This window comes from Sorex fumeus, unplaced genomic scaffold (genome assembly GCF_029834395.1).
Source record: "Sorex fumeus unplaced genomic scaffold, SorFum_2.1 ptg000029l, whole genome shotgun sequence".
Lineage (NCBI taxonomy): Eukaryota > Metazoa > Chordata > Mammalia > Eulipotyphla > Soricidae > Sorex > Sorex fumeus.
Window position 1 is genome coordinate 1,849,600 of NW_026606086.1, and position 19,227 is coordinate 1,868,826.

General features: G+C 44.7%; 1 protein-coding gene across 1 annotated transcript; it reads right to left on the bottom strand.

Moving 5' to 3' along the window:
- Positions 1 to 560: 560 nt before the first annotated feature.
- Positions 561 to 18,647, bottom strand: LOC130024893 (zinc finger protein OZF-like). Its single transcript, XM_056115714.1, has 5 exons — positions 18,511 to 18,647; positions 12,558 to 12,704; positions 6,046 to 6,172; positions 5,521 to 5,610; positions 561 to 2,035 (listed from the first exon to the last, which is right to left on the bottom strand). Exons 2-5 carry the CDS (start codon positions 12,570 to 12,572, stop codon positions 630 to 632), a joined length of 1,638 nt encoding a protein of 545 aa, XP_055971689.1. The 5' UTR covers positions 12,573 to 12,704; positions 18,511 to 18,647; the 3' UTR covers positions 561 to 629.
- Positions 18,648 to 19,227: the final 580 nt, after the last annotated feature.

The following is a 19,227-nucleotide window of genomic DNA, read 5'->3' on the forward strand; positions in this document are numbered from 1 at the left end:
TCCTGGTACCTCAACATAAATGGTTAAAATCTAACCTTCAATGTTTAAAACATTTTGAGTCAGTTTTAATAATGTCATTTGGTAATAAAATAAACCATAAATTGGGAAAACACAAATATACAGATGGACATAAACCGAGATCTCTTTGTTTCCTCCGAGGATGACAGTCATACTTTCTCTCATATTGACTCAAAAAGTGGTGTACTATTTTCAGGTCCCGACTGTTCAGTAAGTCAAGAAAATTTTCGAGCTAAAAGATTTCTAAGTTCACGTATCTTTTGAGTTTTGACTGCTGGGCAAGATTTTTTTTACTTTACTTTTGCATTCTTTACAGTCACAGGGTTTCACACCTATCTGAACTCTCTGCTTGGAAGCAGGGATGTAGGAAAGAATATAAGAAAACTTCCATGAAAGGGGCCAGAGTGGGGAGGGTGTTGGCCCTGCACATAGCCGACCTGGGTTCAATCTCTGGCACTCCATATGTTCTTCCGAGCACCACCAGGTGTAATTCATGAGTGCAGTGTCAGGAGTAACCCCTGAGCATTGCTGAGTGTGGCCAAAAAAAAAGTTAAAAAAAAAACTTAATGAGAAAGCTTTCCTATATTCTTCATGTTCTAAAGATTTCTCAACTATATGAATTCGCTGAGATATAATGATGTATGCCTGACAGGAGAAAGATCTTCTACTTTATAACATTCATATGATTTCTCTCCTGCATGAGTTCTCTGGTGCACCTTAAGATATGCCTTGCAGGAGAAAGTTTTTCTACATATTTTACATTCATAGGGTTTTTCCCCTGTGTGAAATCTCTGGTGCACAATGAGTTGTGACTTCCTTGAAAAAGTTTTTCTACATTCTTTACAATCATAAGGTTTCTCTCCTGTGTGAGTTCTGTAATGTGAAATGAGATAAGACTTCCGGGAGAAAGTTTTACCACATTCTTTACATTCATAGGGTTTCTCTCCTGTGTGAATTCTTTGATGTAATGTGAGATCTGACTTCCGGTAAAAAGTCTTCCTACATTCTTTACATTCATAAGGTTTTTCTCCTGTGTGAGCTCTGTGATGTAAAATAAGTCCCTTCCTCCAGGAGAAAGCTTTCCTGCATACTTTGCACTCGTAAGGCTTCTCTCCTGTGTGAATTCTCTGGTGAACAGTGAGGTATGCCTTACAAGTGAAAGTTTTCCTACATTCTTTACATTCATAGGGTTTCTCTCCTGTGTGAATTCTCTGGTGTACAGCAAGGTATGACTTCAAGAAGAATGTTTTCCTACATTCTTTACATTCAAAGCGTTTCTCTCCTGTGTGACTTCGCAGATGAACATTGAGGGATGAATTTGAAGAGAAAGTTTTCCTACACTGTTTACATTCATAGGGTTTCTCTCCGGTGTGAGATCTGTAATGTAAAATGAGTCCTTTCCTCCAAGAGAAAGTTTTCCCACACTCCTTACACTCATAGGGTTTCTCTCCTGTGTGAATTCTCTGATGGACAGTGAGGTCTGACTTCCGGTAGAAAGTTTTCCCACATTCTTTACACTCATAGGGTTTCTCACCTGTGTGAATTCTTTGGTGCTGAAGGAGTCCTCGTCTCTGGGATAAAGTTTTCCCACATTCTGAACATATGTATTTAACTTTCTCCCTCATGTGTGTTCCCTGATGCCTGTCAAGGGTTAAAAACTCACTGGTTTTCTGGCATTCATGAGGTTCAACACCTGTGTGTATTTCTGTATAATCAGTAATAGAAGGTATGTTATAGAAAGTGCTGTGGTCCTCAAATTTTTGAATAGGGTGCATCTCACTGGGGCCAACAGTCAGAAACATATTCGTAAGTACATTATAGTCCTCAGGCATCATGATAGAATAGTTGCCATTATTTACCATGGGGTCAGAAACACGGACTGAACTCAAATTAAAAGTATTTCCTAAGTTTATACTCTCCTTTGTTGCTGTTTTCCTCTTGCTGACGACATCTTGCCAAAAATGCCTATCCTGAATTTTCTGGGTGCTCTCAACCAAGTCATCCAAAGGTGAAATATCTAAAATGAGACAGAAATATTCATGTTATGAGTCATGTGAAAGTGTGTCATCTGTGATATCTGTGATTGGGGTATAAATATAAAGAAGTTTCTTTCTTTTTTTTTTTTTTTTGGCCATACCTGGCAATGATCTATGGTTACTCCTGACTTTGCACTCAGGAATTAGTCCTGGTGATGCGCAGGGGACCACATGTGGTGCTGGGGATCAAACCTGAGTTCCCTTGTGTAAGGGAAATGTACTACTTGCTGTACTATTGCTCTGGTGCATCCCTTTGAGATAAATAGCATTCACTTTACTTCTTGGGTACAAGAATCTCTACTCAATAATTCACTACCACTCCAGACTCTATATTTTTATATATTATATACATATATTTGTTTTTGTTTTGAACTACGTGAGGAAGTACTCAGGGCTTAGTCTGGCTCTATGCTCAAAGATCACTCCTTGAGGTGCTTGGGGGACCATATGGGGTAACCACCGTACGAACCCTCTGGTCCCATTTGTTTTTAAAACAATAGTGCACAACTGAAGGTGAAATAGATGACTTCAAACTACACTATGAAAATCAGTGCCTTACTAAACAGAAGCTCTTTGGTCCGTGGCTTTGTGGCTCACAATATGTCATATTTTGCCACAGATCTCCCTGATTATACATTTCTTGGAGAAACATTTTTCTGGGTTCTCTACACATTCGCCTTTTCTTTTCTTTCTTTGGAAGGGGGGTATTGGGGGCCACATCTGATGGTATATAGGGCTTACTCCTGGCTTTGAATTCATATATCACTCCTCAAGGGGATCGGGATAATATGGGGTACCAGGGATTGAATCCAAGTCAGACCCGTGTAAGACAAGCATCTACCCATGGTACATCTCTCTATCTCCTGCATATTCACAATTTCTGATTTTTTTAATAAAAATCAAGAATTGATTTTCTGTGTTTTATAAGGCTTAACTCAATCTTTTCTTTTTTTCCTTTTTGTTTTTGGGCCACAAACAATGTTGTTCAGGGCTTACTCCTGACTCTGCACTCAGAAATTACTCTTGGTGGTACTCAGAGACCATATGGGATGCTGGGAATTGAACCCAGGTCAGCTGTGTGCTAGACAAGTACCCTACCTGCTGTCTATTGCTCCAGCTGCTGAAAACTTTTTTCAGCTCTGACTTCGCTATTGAACAAGTATATTTGATTCATTCTTCACTCTCAATGCAGAGTACCTAAATGCATATTTCTCTTTATTACTACTGAACTGAAAACCACATGATTGAAAACTCCCTATTAAAATGTTATATGAGGGGCCAGAGCAATAGGACAGTAGGGAGGGAATCTGCCTTGCATGTGGCTGATCAGGTATGATTTCCAGCACCCCAAATGATCCTAAACTTGCCAGTAGTGATCCCTGAGCAGAGTGAGGAGTAATTTTGCAATACTGAGAGCTCAGTTGGAGCACAGAAAATTAGATGGGAAAGTAGCATAGAAGCCCACCAAACTCAGTAAGTGAAAACAAAAACATAGAAGACTCAACTGAGCCAGAGCAATAGTACAGCAGGTACTTTTGCCTTGCACACAGCCAACCAGAGTTTGATCTCTGAGTCCTGCCACGAGTAATCCCTGAGTGTAGAGCCAGTAGTGCGTGGCCCAAGGGTTGTGGCCCAAATAAAAACAAAAACAAAGGGGCTCAACTAGCAACAAATAGCTCAGTAAATCCTCAGACAATGATTTAAATAATCCCACTGTGAGATATAACAATTTTCATGAATTTTCTGTTACTGTACTATTTCTTGATAATTCCATTTGCCATTTTGTTGTAACAAGCAATATAAAATAAATTATTTTGTACTTGCTAGGGGCTGGAGCGATAGCATAGCGGTAGGGCGTTCGCCTTGCACACAGCCAACATGGCCGACCCGAGTTCGATTCCTCCGCCCCTCTCGGAGAGCCTGGCAAGCTACCGAGAGTATCTCGCCCACACGGCAGAGCCTGGCAAGCTACCCGTGATGTATTCGATATGCCAAACACAGTAACAACAAAGTCTCCAATGGAGACGTTACTGGGCCCGGTCGAGCAACTCGATGAACAATGGGAGGACAGTACTTGCTAGGGGGTGGATTTGGTGATGTGGAGAACTGGGGACAAGGGTGGAGGTAAGATCACATTGGAGGTGGAATGGTGTTGGAACACTGAATGACCAAAACATCTTTATTATGATTAACTCTGTAAACTAGTAATAGAAAAAAAAGTGAGAGCTGGAGAAAGAGTGCAGCTGATAAAGTGCTTGATTTGTTGGGTTTGATCTCTGACATACTACATGGCCTCACAAGCCTGCCAAGAGTGATCCTTGCGCACAGAGCCAGGAGTAAGCCCTGAGCACTGCTGGGTGTGACCAAAAACATCACTGTCACTGGTCACTGTCCTCCCATTGTTCATCGATTTTCTCAAGCAGGCCCAGTAACGTCTCCATCGTGAGACTTTGTTGTTACTGTGTTTGGCATATCGAATATGTCCCGGGTAGTTTCCCAGGCTTTGCCGTGCGGGCGAGATACTCTCAGTAGCTTGCCGGGCTCTCCGAGAGGGGTGGAGAAATCGAACTTGGGTCAGCAAAACCTAACAAACAAATAACAATAAAATGTTACATGAGTAATGAAAGTGCTTAAATTTTAAACGTTAAACGGAAAAAAAATTTTGTTTTTGTTTTTGGATCATACCTGGAGATGCTCAGGGATTACTCCTGGTTTTGCACTTAAGAATTACTTCTGGTGGCTGGGGTACCATATGGATGCTAAAATCAAACTCACATCAGCTGAGAGCAAGGAAAATGCCCTATTTGCTGTGTTATCGCTCTGGCCGCAGAAATAAAAATTTTACGATATAATGCTGTATGAAATTTTAAAAAATGTATGAATAAACCCTAAAGAAGAAAACTAGGGGTCAGAGTGTACAGCAGGCAGGGCATTTGCCTTGGACGCAGCCAACCCAGGTTCGATCCCCAGCATCCCATCTCATCTCCCAAACACCGCCAGAAGAAAATCCTGAGTGCAGAGTCAGAAGTAACCCCTGAGCATTGCTGTGTGTGGCCAAAAGACAAAAACAAAAGCAACTATCATTAACAGTGCATCCAGAGTAAAGCAAGGCAATTAAGAGTTTCAAGGACAGTTCAGCAGGGACTGCATTTTGATAAAATATGTCCACTAAGAAAATCCATTAAGAAAGTCAGTGAGACTATTCAGTCAAGGGTACCTGCCTTGCATGAGACTGACCTGCATTTGATCCCTGCCACCTGAGTGCCAATAGAAGTGATTCCTGAGTGCAGAACCCATAGTACAGTCTAAGTGCCACTAGGTGTTGCCCAAAAAAACAAAAAGAAAGAGAAAAAGACATACACACAGAACACTGCTATAGGATTTGAACCTGGAGAAAAAAGTCTTGAAAAAATTGGTTAGTACAACAGACTTTTGCTGCCCACCTGCCCAGTCTGTAGTGACTGACCTCTGAGGGTAGGTTTTGAAGGTTCTGCTGTCCATGGTTCTGCGTGTTCCTCCAACTTGACAATCACTTCCGGTTTGGTGACCGAATGTCCTGTTGGTGAAAATTTCATGCTGACATTCTGCAAAACTGCCAATGTTCATTGCCTTTGGAGAATGACCTCAGCACAATTTTGAAGAGTTGGACAATGAAGGGTCAATTCAAACCTCTGATGAGAGTGGTAAATGCTCACATTCTTTTTGTCCAAGATTCTTACATCTTAACAACCTTTAATCTGTTCAGTCATTGTAGATTAATAAAAAGACATTGCAATAGTAGGGTTGGAGCAACAGTGCAGCAGGGAGGGTGCTTGCCTTGCACGAGGCTGACCCTGGTTCAATCCCCGACATCTCACTGAGTCCCCTGAGCACTGGAAGGAGTAATTCCTGTGTGCAAAGCCAGGAGTAACCCTTAAGCATCACTGGCTGTGGCCCAAAGTCAAAACTAAAAAAAACTGCAGTAGGGAGTAACTGGGGGCGCTTCACTCACCCAGTGATTCTAGGTGACTGTAGGTCTCCAGCATCACATCCCGGTACAGGGTCCTCTGCACCTCATCCAGGTGCTGCCACTCGTCCCAGCTGAAACTCACAGCTACATCCTCAAAAACCACCATCCCCTGTAAGGACATATTTCTCTTCAATTAGAAGCATCAGGGACCAGAGCAATAGTACAGCAGGTAAGGTACTTGCCTTGCCTGCTGCCAACCTGGGTTCAATGTGGTCCCCAGAACATCTCCGGGAGTAATTCCTGAGCATGCAGAGCTAGGAGTAACCCCTGAGCACCACGTATGCCTCTCCACCCCCCCCCAAAAAAAAACAAACCAACCCAACAACAGTAACAAAACCAGAAAGAAACATCAGTGTGGGGCTGCAGTTAATAGTACAGTGGTCAGCACACCTATCTTGCATTTAGCTGATCCAGGTTCAATCCCAGATATCCATATGGTTCCCTAAGCACCGCCAGGAGTAATTTCTGAGTGCAGAGCCAGGAGTAACCCCCGAGTATCACCAGGTGTATCACCCATGCAGCACCCAAAAAGGCAACAGTCTGAGTTAAAGAAACAGGAAATGTGAAAGTTTCTTTGGTGTGTTTTAAGTTATATAGGGTACACTAGACTTATGCCTGATACTGCAGACAGTGTTTCACAGTGGGAATATTCTACCTCAGGGCTGGAGAGATAGTATAGGGGTTAGGCACCTGCCTTGCATGCTGTCAACCTTAGTTTAATCCACTGTACTGCAGATGGTCCCCTGAAAACTGTCAGGAGTGGTCCCTAAGCTAATGGGCCAGAAATGAGCACTAAGTACTGCTGTGTGTGGCTTGAAGCCTCCCAACCAGAATAAGAAATATTCTACCTTTGTTTTAATTCCTGAGTTCCTAAAAGGATCACCACAGTTTCCCTTATAAATGAAACTGTGCTGGCCAGAGAGACAGCACAGCAGGGAGTGCATTTGCCTTGCATGTAGCTGACCCAGGTTTAATCTTCAGCACCCTATATGATCCCAGAGCCCTGCTAGGAATGATCCCTGAGCAACAGAGCCAGGACTAAGCCCTAAGCATGACTAGTAAGACCTAAGCCCCCACCCCCTACCCCCCCAGAAGAAAACTGTACTTATCTGTTATGAGTAAAAGGGTGAATAAAATTCTGTTTAAAATTTGGTTTGAAGGGACCAGAGCAATAGTTCAGAGGTTTCCTTGCATGCAAAAAAACCCCGGGTTCAATCCCAGGCACCCCATATGGTGCCCCAAGCACCACCAGAAGTGATTTCTCTGAGTGCAAAGCTAGAAATTGCCAAGTATGGCTCAAAATCAAACCTAAAAAATTTTTTTGTATAAACGTCTTCCTGAGTTAAATGTACCTTTGTTCTAGAGATGGAGAGACAGTATATAGGGGTAAGGTGTTTATATGTGATGAACCTGGGTTCAATCCCTGACACCCCATAGGGTCTCCTGAGTTCACTCTGAGTGATTTCTGATCACAGAGCCAGCAGTGAGCCCTGAGCACCACTGGGTGTGGCCCAAAACAATTTAAAAAAATGACTTTAAATGCAGTGCCAGGGGCTGGAAGCGAGTAGGACATCTGCCTTGCATGCAGCCAAACTGGGTTCAATTCTGGGCATACCATATGGTCCCCCAAGCACCATCACGAGTAATTCCTGAATGCAGAGCCAGTAGTAATCCCTGAGCATTGATGGAGGGAAAAAAAAGCCAAAAACACTAGTGTGCTTTTGGCATTGCCTTTTTTTTTTCTTTTTAGGTCACACCCAGCAATGCTCAGGGGTTACTCCTGGTTCTGCACTCAGGGATTATTCCTGGCAGTGCTCTGGGGATGATATGGAATGTTGGAGACTGAACCTGAGTCTACCACGTGCCAGGCAAACACTGTACCCATTGTACTATTGCTCCAGGCCGGTGTTCCATGTTCTATGATGAGTGGTAGATAGCACACACATTCATGGAACAAAATTTATGGTTTTTGCTAATGCCAGAAAATGAACTGCCCTGTCCCTTTCTTTTTGTCCTTTGGGCCACATCTTGTGGTGCTCAGTGGCTACTGCAGGCTCCATCTTCAAGAGTAACGGCTGAGAGTGCTTGGGGGACCATATGCTGTGCAGAGATCAAATCAGGTTTAGCTGCATTACAACTCAAGTGCCTAACTTCCTGTACCATCGCTCCTGCCCCCAATTAAACAAATCAAAACATGTGAGCACCAGAATACTGTACTATTGCTCTAGCCCCACAGTGCTTTATTTTATATATTCATTTTTTTTTTTGTTTTTGTGCCATACCTGGCAGTGGTCAGGGTTGATTCCTGGCTCTGTGCTCAGGGATCACTCTTGGCAGGGCACACAGGACCCTATGGGGTACTGGGGATTGACCCTGGCTCAGGTACGTGCAAAGCAAAGGCCCTTACTGGCTGTAGTATCATTCCTGCCCTCAAATCACAGAGCTCTGTAACAAATAAATACAAACATACATCCTAATATTTCCCTTTTGTGACTTTAACTGTTGCATATCTCTCTGAGATGGAATATCCTGCTTCCTAAAATAAGGGCATAAATAAGGGTATAAAATAAGGGTATAAATATCTCTCTTGGGCTGGAGAGATAGCACAGCAGGTAGGGCATTTGCCTTGCACGCGGCCGACCCGGGTTCGATTCCCAGCATCCCATATGGTCCCCTGAGCACTGCCAGGAGTAACTCCTAAGTGCAGAGCCAGGAGTAACCCCTATGCATCGCCAGGTGTGACCCAAAAAGCAAAAATAAATAAATAAATAAGAGGAAAGTCACGGGTCTGGAACAATAGCAAGTAGGCAAGACATGTGCCTTGCATGCAGACGATCCAGGTTTGATTCCTGTTACTCTGTGTGTGCCCCAAGTCTGCCAGGAATGAGCCCCAAGCTCAGAGCCCAGAGGAAGTTGGGTATGATCCAAATATAAACAACCCCTGCCCCAGCAAGGCCCCCCAAAAGAAGAAGCCATTGGAAATTTAAGAAAATGAATTATCAGGTGTTGATTATCACCACAAGGAATGGAAAAAATTAGGTCCAATCAAGTTAATTACCAGCTAGAACTAAGTCACTCAGTGGAATCAAATAAGACCTAAGGATACCAATATGCAGGATTAATTCACAGTTCTATGTATGTGAAGAAACATGTAAATATGACTCTCATATCAGGTAAAACAATGAAAACGTCCAGTGAAAGTTATCTTTAAGATGCTGGATGTGCTAGGTGGTAAGCCAAATATAAATAAATTTAAGACTTAAGCAAAATAGGGACCAGAAAGATAGTACAGCAGATAGGGTATCTGCCTTACATGTGTCCACGCAGTCAATCCCCAATAACCCATGGAGTTCCCTGAGTCCACCAGGAGTGATTGATGAGCAAAGTTAGGAGTAAGCTTTTAGCACCACTGGGGTATGGCCCAAAAGTAAAACAAAAGAGAAAAAGATTTAAGCAAAAAATATGAAAAGGATGCATTACAATTGGGGGGTCCTTGGTAGGAGAAATGCCAGTAGAAAAACAACTAAATGAAAATATTTGTAAAATATTTTTTATCAAAAATGAAATATGTATGGGGCAGGAGCGATAGTGGAGCGGTTGGGGCATTTTCCTTTCATGCGGCTGACCCAGGTATGATCCTCGGCATCCCGTATGGTCCCCAAGCACTAGCCAGGAGTAACTCCTGAGTGCAGAAATAGGAGTAAGCCCTGAGCATTGTCAGGTGTACTCCTACCCATGGGAAAAAAAAGAAAGAAATATATACTAGTATGCTGAAAGTAGATTTGAAAAGGGAAAAGAAAATCACCCGTTGGTCAATTAAATATATCACTTTCCACTCTTTATAAGACAGAGAAACATAAAGTTTAAAAGGAAGCTCAGAAATAATTTTTGTGAGGCATATAACTGGAGTTTCAGAATGAAAAGGGAAAAATTGGAACATAATGTGAAATTTTCAGAAACAATGACTTAAAACCTTCACATATTTGTTTTTTGGGGGGAGGGGAATGGAGGAGGAGGAGAAAGGTTTTGAGCCACAACCTGTGGCTCTCAAGAACCACAGAGGGTGATTAAACTATCGGGGATTAAACCTGAGTCGATGCATGCAAGGTAAGTGCCCTACACACTGTACTACTGCTCTATCCCCAAAACCTTCATAAACTTTGTAAAACACACATATATATATACAAAATTAAAACCTGAATTAGAGTGTAAAAATTATTCTTACAACATCAAAAAATGCCTATATACTTTTTATTTTGTTTTGGGGCCATACCCGGCAATACTCAGGGCTCATTCCTGGCTCTATGCGCAGGGATCACTCCTGGCGGTACTTGGGGGATCATATGGGATGCTGACAGGAATCAAACCCGTATCAGCCACATGCAAGGCAAGCACCTTACCACTGTACTACCATTCCAGCCCCATAAAAACTGCCAATATTTAAAGGTAAATACATCTTGGGGCTAGAATACAGCGGGTAGGATGCTTACCATACTCATGCCTGAACTGTTTGAATCCCTGTCACCCCATAGGGTCCCCCCATAGGGTCCCCCAAGCTCTTCCAGGAGTGATCTCTGAGTGCAGAGCCAGGAATAAGCCCTGAGCACCACCAGGTGTGGCCCAAATTAATATATATATGTATACATATATATATATTTCAAAGTAAAGGTATCTTTAAAGTATCAGGAAAAGGAAAGGAGCCAGGTACAATCCAGGCCTACCCAGGTACTATCCTTGGTATCCCATGTGGTCCCTGAGCACTGCCAAGACTAACTCCTGAGAATGCTAAATAATTTTCAGCTGAAATAATGGAAAACACTGTTAAAGTCTTGATTTTTTGTTTGTTTGTTTTGGGAGCCAACTAAGGACTCAGTGATCTGTGATCCCTGAGTGTACAGTAGAACCAGGGACCATAGGGGGTGTTGGGGATTGAACCTGGATCAGCTATGCACAAGGTAAGGTAACCTGGTGAACCAAGAGTGATTCCTGAGCAGAGAGCCAGGAGTAACCCCTGAGCATCACCAGGTGTGGTTCAAAAACAAAATAAGACAAACAAACAAAAAGAATTGCACTTTCAAAGCATGAAAAGATGGGGGAAAAAGCCCAAATGCATGTTTAAATGCCAACTTGAAAAGTCTATGTATGATTTTAACCATCACAGTCCACAAATGGCAAAATCATAAGAGCTAGAAATATAAGCAGTTGTTAGTGATGGACCATAGGGAAGGATGAAGAGAAAGAACCCGGAAGTTCTAGGCGAGTTAATGCTACTCTGTATGATTACAATGGTGGATATGCAGCATCATATATTTCTCCAAACCCACAGAAAGAAGAGAACCGAGAATGAATTCTAAGGTAAACCAAAGACTTAGGGTCATAATGAATTATAAATGTAGGAGTATGAACTATTACTGCTGGGAACATGTTGATTTTATTTGAAGTGTGTGTGTGTGTGTGTGTGTGTGTGAACAAAGTATTTGGGGGATGGAGTGATAGTACTTGCCTTCCATGAGGCTGACCCTAGATTAATTCCTAGCACCCCACATGTTCCTTAGCACCATCAAGAGTAATCCCTGAGTGCAGAACCTGTAGTAAGCCCTGAGCATTGTTGGTGTGGCCCCAAAACAAAAACAAAAACAAAAAATTAAGTATTTGGAAGTCATTATATTTCTGGGAACCTGAAATATAGACATTTTTTCAGAGTTCCTGTCTACAAGAATTCATACCCCATAAGAATACATCATAATTTTTTCAGGGATAAGTCTTTTGTTTGGGGGGGACTATACCCAGCAGTGCTCAGGGTTTATTCCTGGCTATACACTCAGAGATCACTCCTGGTGGGGTCCGGGAACCCGATGAGGTGACAAGGTTTGGACCTGGGATGACCATGTGCAACACAAGTTTCCTACTCGCTGTATTATGTCTCTGGCCCCATCTTCAAGGACAACCAAGTTACAAATATGTCTGTTTTTTGCCATGGCAACTGAAATCCATGGACTGGGGCCAGAGATATAATTCAGTGGTCTGAGTACATGCTTTGCATTTAGGAGGTTAGGTTTGATCTCCAAAATCACATGGTCCCCTGAGCATACCCAGGAGTAACCCCCAAGAACACAGCCAGGAAGTGCCTCTTAGCACAGTGCATGTGGCCCAAAAGAAACACAAACCAAAAAAAGACGACAGACCAGTCCTGACAGACACTCAATGGAGGTAAGGTTTTTGCCTTGTATGCAACCTACCCCAGTTCAATCCTGGTGTCACTGCATATGTTCCTCCAAGCACCAGCAGGAATGATATTTGAGCACAGAGGGGGATGCCTCTCAGTCCCTCAAATGATGATTCTAAGATCATATCACCTGTTGGAAATCTACATGGCCTCTTTTTCATTGTTTATACATGTTTTCATAAAGTAGAAATGTACTTATGACCCTTGTCATTTAGCCGCCCTCATCAAGTCAGATGTGAAATAAATGCGAAAAACACTAATGACTCACCAGAGATGCGCTCATGGTCTCTGTTCTTGAAATCACTGTGGCCCCTGGAAGTGTACCTGGGAGAGGTGAAGGGAGAAGTCAGGAAGGGACCCACATGGCTTCCTCCAAGGTCTCAGAGTCTCATGAGCCAAGCTCTCTCCTCATTAGCTGGAAAATATAAAAAAGAGAGACTTGTGTGTTGTGATGACATGTTCTATCTTGATAAAAAAAAAACATGGATGAAGGACCCAAGTCTATTCATATACAATTTATACTTCTGCTCATGTAAACAGACATGAACTGCTAAGTTAGTATTAAGAAATGGTTCTGGGGAACCACACTCAGTGGGGCTCAAGGTACTCTGGGGACACTCTTGGCCAGTGTTAGTCCGGCCAGTGTGGGCTTGGTTATTAGACCCAGCCCTGCTTAGGAATCCTTGAGGTCACATGTGCTAGTGCATGTACTGCACATGGGACAAAGAGTGCCCAGGAGCAAACTCAGAGTATCTTTCAGGCTAAATAAATAAGTGCTTTACCACTTGACCAATCCACAATCTGATAGGCAATTTTTTTTTTAAGCCACACCTTGGAGGTGCCCAGAACTTACTCTTGGTTCTGTGCTCAGGGACCACTTCCGGTGGGCTTGGAAAGCAACATGGGATGCTAGGGATTCAAACTTGGGTCAATTATACGTGAGGGAAGCAACCTACCTACTGTACTATCACTTCAGCCCCATGTGTCCTTTTAAAATATCTAAACATTACAGAGTATCTAAATCTGGTTTAATATATATATTTGGTGGGGCCAGGGTCATAGTACAGCAGGTAGAGCACTTGCCTGGCATGTAGCTAACAGAATTCAATCCCCAGCACCCCATATGTGCCCTGAGCCAATTAGGAGTGAGCCCTGAGCACAGAGCCAGGAGTAAGCCCTGAGCACCACCAGATGTGGCCCCCAAATAAAAAACAAACAAGCAAAAGAAACCATTTTGGCCCACAATCTTATGTGAAGGGCTGCTGGCCCACAATTTTGTATGAAGGGCTGTACTAACTGGGGCCAGTGAGATAGTACTATGGTTAGAGAACTTGCCTTGCACATGACTGACTCAGGTTTGATCCCCGGCACCCCACAGGATTCCTCAAGTGCTACCAGCAGTGACCCCTGAGTGAAGAGCCAGGAGCAAGTCTTGAGCACAGAATGTGGCCGCCAAACAAAAACAAACAAACAAACAAACAAGATGTTTTTGTACTTAAGAGTAGTAAGCCATTCCAGTAACAGTTCCCAAAGACTTGCTTCCCGGCTTTGAAGTTCTTCTAGCAATGATTTGAGCTTTCTCTTGTTTTGGCCAATGGGAAAACCACAGAGATAAGCACAAAATTAAAAGTATTTTTTGACTGTAGCTCCTGACTGGATGAAATCTGGCATGGCTTACTCAACAACCAGCAGAAACCACCATAATACAAAAGAAGTAAATCTGAAGCTGGATTGATAATACAGCAGGTAAGGCACATGCCATGCCATAGCCTTACCATACCTTAACCATAGCAGTTTGATCCTCGGCATCACATATGGTCCCCAGAGCACTGCCAGGAGTAATTCCTGAGTGAGAGCAAGGAGTAATCCCTGAGCATTGTCAGGTATGGCCCCCAAAGCAAAATCAAAACAAAACAAAAAAGAAGCAAATCCACCAAAGTATTAAGACAAAGCACCATATGGCTACCACCATGTTTGTCATCCAGAAAAGAGTGTTCAGAAAACTACCAACTCAGGGTCTGAACAACAGTACTTGGATATCATTGTGAGAATTACCACATCTTCTATGTAATAAATAAAATTTTTTTTAGATTCTGTATTAGTATATTAAACTAGTAAATTTTGATTGGTGATATATCAATACTACTTTATTATTTACGATAGTAAATACTACTTGATATTCTTAAGCCCCTCACGTTTAATCTATTTTTTTGGGGAGGTCACACCTGGTGATGCACAGGGGTTACTCCTGGCTTATACACTCAGGGATTACTCCTGGTGGTGCTCAGGGGACCATATAAGATGATGGAAATCAAATCCGGGTAGGCCATGTGCAAGGTAAACACCCCAGCCCCTGTGCTATCGCTCCAGCCCGCCCCCCCCAATTTAATTTATTTGGGGACCAGAGAGATAGTACAGCAGGTAGGGAATTAGCCTTGCACACAGCCAATCCTGATCTGATCCCTGACACTTCATAGGGTCCCTCAAGCCTCACCAGAAGTGATCTCTGAGCAGAGAGCCAGGAGTAAGCCCTGGGCATCCTCTGGTATTACCTCAAAACAAAGCACTGAACTGCAGCAATGTCCTCCCGTTGTTCATTGATTTGCTCGAGCGGGCACCAGTAACATCTCACAACAAATTGTGAGACTTGTTGTTATTGTTTTTGGCATATCGAATACGTCACAGGTAGCTCGCCAGGCTTTGTCATGAGGGCGAGATACTCTTGGTAGCTTGCTGGGCTCTCCGAGAGGGGTGGAGGAATCGAACCCGGGTCGGCTGGTGCAAGGCAAACACCCTACCCGCTGTGCTACCGCTCCAACCCCCTCAAAACAAAAAACAAAACAAAACAAAAGACCACCAAAACTTGATCTATTTTAAGAATTTCTGTGGGAGGTCTAGAATTACCACCAAATATAACAACTTGAACACCACAGGTGGAAGCAGGATGTTTCAAGAGTGTAATGAATGTGAACAGACAGGAAGCCGGGGTTACTGGAACGGAGAGACTGTGAATCACAGAAATGTCTGCAGAGCAGATGAGGATCTTCAAGCTTACCATACCAGAAACGACTGCTAGTTTTCGTCTTTGCATTACAACATCTCCATCTGCTTGCTTGCTTTTTTCCTTCCTTCCTCCCTCCATACCTTCCTTCTCTCCTTTCTTTCCTTTCCTCCTCCATCCCTCCCTCCTTCCCTTTCATCCATCCATCCCTTCCTCCCTTCATTCCATTCCTCCATCCCTCCCTCCCATGGGCAAGCCACTTACGTGCACCACCTAAATGTCCTATCATCAACCTCTTGGTAGAGCAGGAACAGGAATGCAGGCACAGAACACCCACCCTCCAGATCTCTGCAGACCTTCCCTTCCCAGCTGCGCTTTGGGGCTGTGCCACCAAGGGCACCAGGCCTGTGCAAGTTCACTCCCGCCCCCTTGCGAAGAAGTGACGAACGAAGCCCACACCAGCCTTGCCCCTTCCCTGCATCCAGACTGATGCTCTCCTCCCAGACCTGCCACAATCCCAGAGCACCTGAACTCATTGCCATCTGCTTACTGTGCAGCAACCAAACTGCCAGATGCCCTCAATTCTCTACTGCAGAGGGTCCCAAAGTTAACAGGCCTTTCAGAATAAAAAGAAAGAAAAACAAGGGACCACAGAGTAAACAACACTGAAAATAAGAGATCCAAATTTTCATAACCAAACTTTAAAATGTGTCTGTCAGGACCAGAGCAATAATACAGCAGGTTAGGTGTTTGCCTTGTATACAGGTGACCTGGGGTTTGATCCACAGCATCCCATACAGTCCCCTGAGCACTGTCAGGAGTGATTCCTGAGTGCAGAGCTAGGAGTAGCCCCTGAGCATCACAAGGTATGACATCCTGCGGCAAAAAAATGTGCCTGTCTAGGGCGCTTGCCTTGCACGCAGCCAACCCAAGTTTGACCCCCAGATCCCCAGAGGATTCCCCAAACCTGCCAGGAATGATCTTGGGGCTCAGAGCCAGGAGTAAGACTTGAGCACTGTCGGGTGTGGCACCAAATCAAAATAATAATAATAATAAATAAAAATTTAAAAAGAAAAACAGGGGGCTGGAACTATTATACAATGGGAAAGATGCGTGCCTTGCACATAGCTGCCCCAGGTTTGTTCCTGGACCTGGGCATCCCACCGCCTCCCCCAAATCCTGCCAGCAGTGATTCCTGAGCACAGAGCTAGGAGTAAGCCCTGAGCCTCACCAGGTGTAGCCCAAACACAGAAAGAAGCAAAAACTGAGACTTGCATGAAATCTACCTTCAAGTTAATAAACAGAACCCCCTCCCCCACTTTTGCCCTCAAAACTACTATAATACCCCTTACTTATTATATTACTATAATACCCCAGGTACAGAGCCAGGAGGAAGTCCTGAGCACCACTGGGTATGGCCCCTCCAATATCTTTTGTTTTGTTTTTTTGCTTTTTTGGGTCACACACGGTAGTGCACAGGGGTTACTCCTGGCTCTGCACTCAGGAATTACTCCTGGCAGTGCTTAGGGGACCATATGGGACGCTGGGATTCGAACCCGGGTTGGCTGCATGCAAGGCAAACACCCTACCCGCTGTGCTATCACTGCAGCCCCTCCAATATCTTTTTAAATGAAAAATAAATTTTACAAATACAGACTACTGCCCCTTCCCCGTCTGGGAGTCCTGGATGGGGTGACTCTGAAGCTCCAGAAACCGCATTCAAGCCTTATGGTCCTCCTTTGAAATATGAGCACCAAAACTATTCTCTGGAACTAGCGAGTCTCACATATTGTCCCCTCTCCCCCCCAGCCCCCACTCCCCGGCCTTTCTTTTTGTTTTGTTTTTTTGAGTCACACCCAATGCTGGGCAATGCCAGGCACTCAGGGATTACTCCTGGCGGTGCTCAGCGGACAGTATGAGGTGCTGGAGTTGGCTGTGAGGTAAGTGCCTTAACCCTTGATTGTCACTCCCTTTCCACTTTTTTGGGTCACACCCGGCAATGCTCTGGGGATCACTCCTGGCAGTATTCGCGGACCATATGGGATGCGGGGATGGAACCCAGGCCAGATGCGAGCAAGGCAAACGTCCTGCCCTACCAGCTGTACTATTGCTCGGGCCCAAGTTCCTTTCCACTTTCGCATTTCCTCCCTATCTGGGGTTCTAGAGCTCTGCCTCTTTCACACTCACTCCTGCACTCACCTCCTCTCACACTCTGTCCTGTTCCCTTCTTGGACGAGTCTAGGGTTTGTCACCCCTGGACTTAACTCCCCTCCTCCTTCTATCTGTTCCTCCAGCCCCACATGCCCAAGGTCAGCGAAGTGATAAAACTTCTAGAGATGCTCCAAAGAAATTACACCGTTCCCAGCCCAGAAGCGGAAAGGCCACACTCCTTTTGCAGATGCAGCAACTGAGACCTGCGGAGCACAGGCATGATGCTAGGGGCAGCCCCGAGGAGGAGGCTGGATTCGCCCAGGAGATAGAAACTTCCTTCCGCAGGAACAAAAAGTCAGAATAAGAGGCAAGGCGCTGCAAAAACTAACTTTCCCGATGAGAGGTGATGGGGGGGGGACTGGGGGAGGGGAACCCTCTGCAAAAACGAACTTTCTCAACGCAGGGGGCGCTCGCTTCCCTCTGCAGAAGTCTGCATTCTCTGTTCTCTCTGGCAAGTGCTTCTCTCTCTCTCTCTCTCTCTCTCTCTCTCTCTCTCTCTCTCTCTCTCTCTCTCTCTCTGTCTCTCTCTCTCCCTGTCTCTCTCACCCGTAATTCCTAAATGAAGTGTTTTTACTCAACTATTCATCGCCCACCTACTCTTCGCGGGGCGGCAACACTGGGAGAAAGCCTTTGCAGCCCCAGGCCCCTGGAAAAAATGCCTGCCTGGGGATCCTGAGATGCAATCGTGCAAACCTCGGGTGCATTTGCATACCTGCCTTGCAGAGCTGGGGGGAACCCCTTGGGGTTCCTGCCATGCAGACACTAGAGGTCGACTTTTAGCAGTCCTAAGCACCATGCCCCACTTCCTTTGGCACTTTCAGGGAAAATAAATGGGTCAAGCAGAAGACTGGTAGTGTCCTTTCTCGTTGTTCCCACCTCCCTGGCTCCCCACTTCTCCCACCAACATTAGCTCCAAGCACCACCTTCCAACTCCCTCCCAGTCTTTGTTCCTAGCGCCCCAGCTCTCCACCAGCCTCAGATTTGCAAGCATGGACCCCCCCTCACCCACCTTTCTACTTCCTCCGATCCCGTGTCCAGGGCCCCAGCTCCTCCTCCAGTCTCACAATGAACTTGAGTAAACAGTCCACATGGACTAGGAGCAGGAATTTGCAGCGGAAAAGGGAGAAGAGGGGGGCGGTTGGGGGTTCCGTACCTGCGCACAAGTAACCCGGATGACTCCCAGACGTGACTTGCGAAACTGCAGTGGGGGCGCGGACTACATTTCCCACAAGCCTCCACGCGCGGGGCAGGGCCTTCCAGAAGGGTTTGTTGGCTCTGGAACCCGGTCCTCCTCCACGTTGCTGGAACAGAATCAGCGATGGTCACTTGGGATTCTGGTTCTTTGTGCAATTCTCATTTGACTGCTAGAAAGGAAAGGGACTGAATGAGAACATGCAGATGGGGGAGGGAAAGATCATAATACCCCACGTCAGCTCTAGTGGTTTTTGTTGTATAAATGGCACATTTTTGCCAATTGCATCATAAAGCAGGAATGGTGAAAGAGCACAACGTCTTTATGCTATAAAACTCCGTAACAACCAACATGGTAAGTATGTAACTTGATTCAATTCACTTTCTTTGTTTTGTTTTGGGTTTACTCCTGGCTCTGCATTCAGGGTTCATTTCTGGCTTAGAGGGTGCTGGGGTCGAGCCCTGGATAGTCGTGTACAAGGCAAATGCCCTACCCGGTGTACTATCGCTCTGGTCCTCAATTCACTACTTTTTT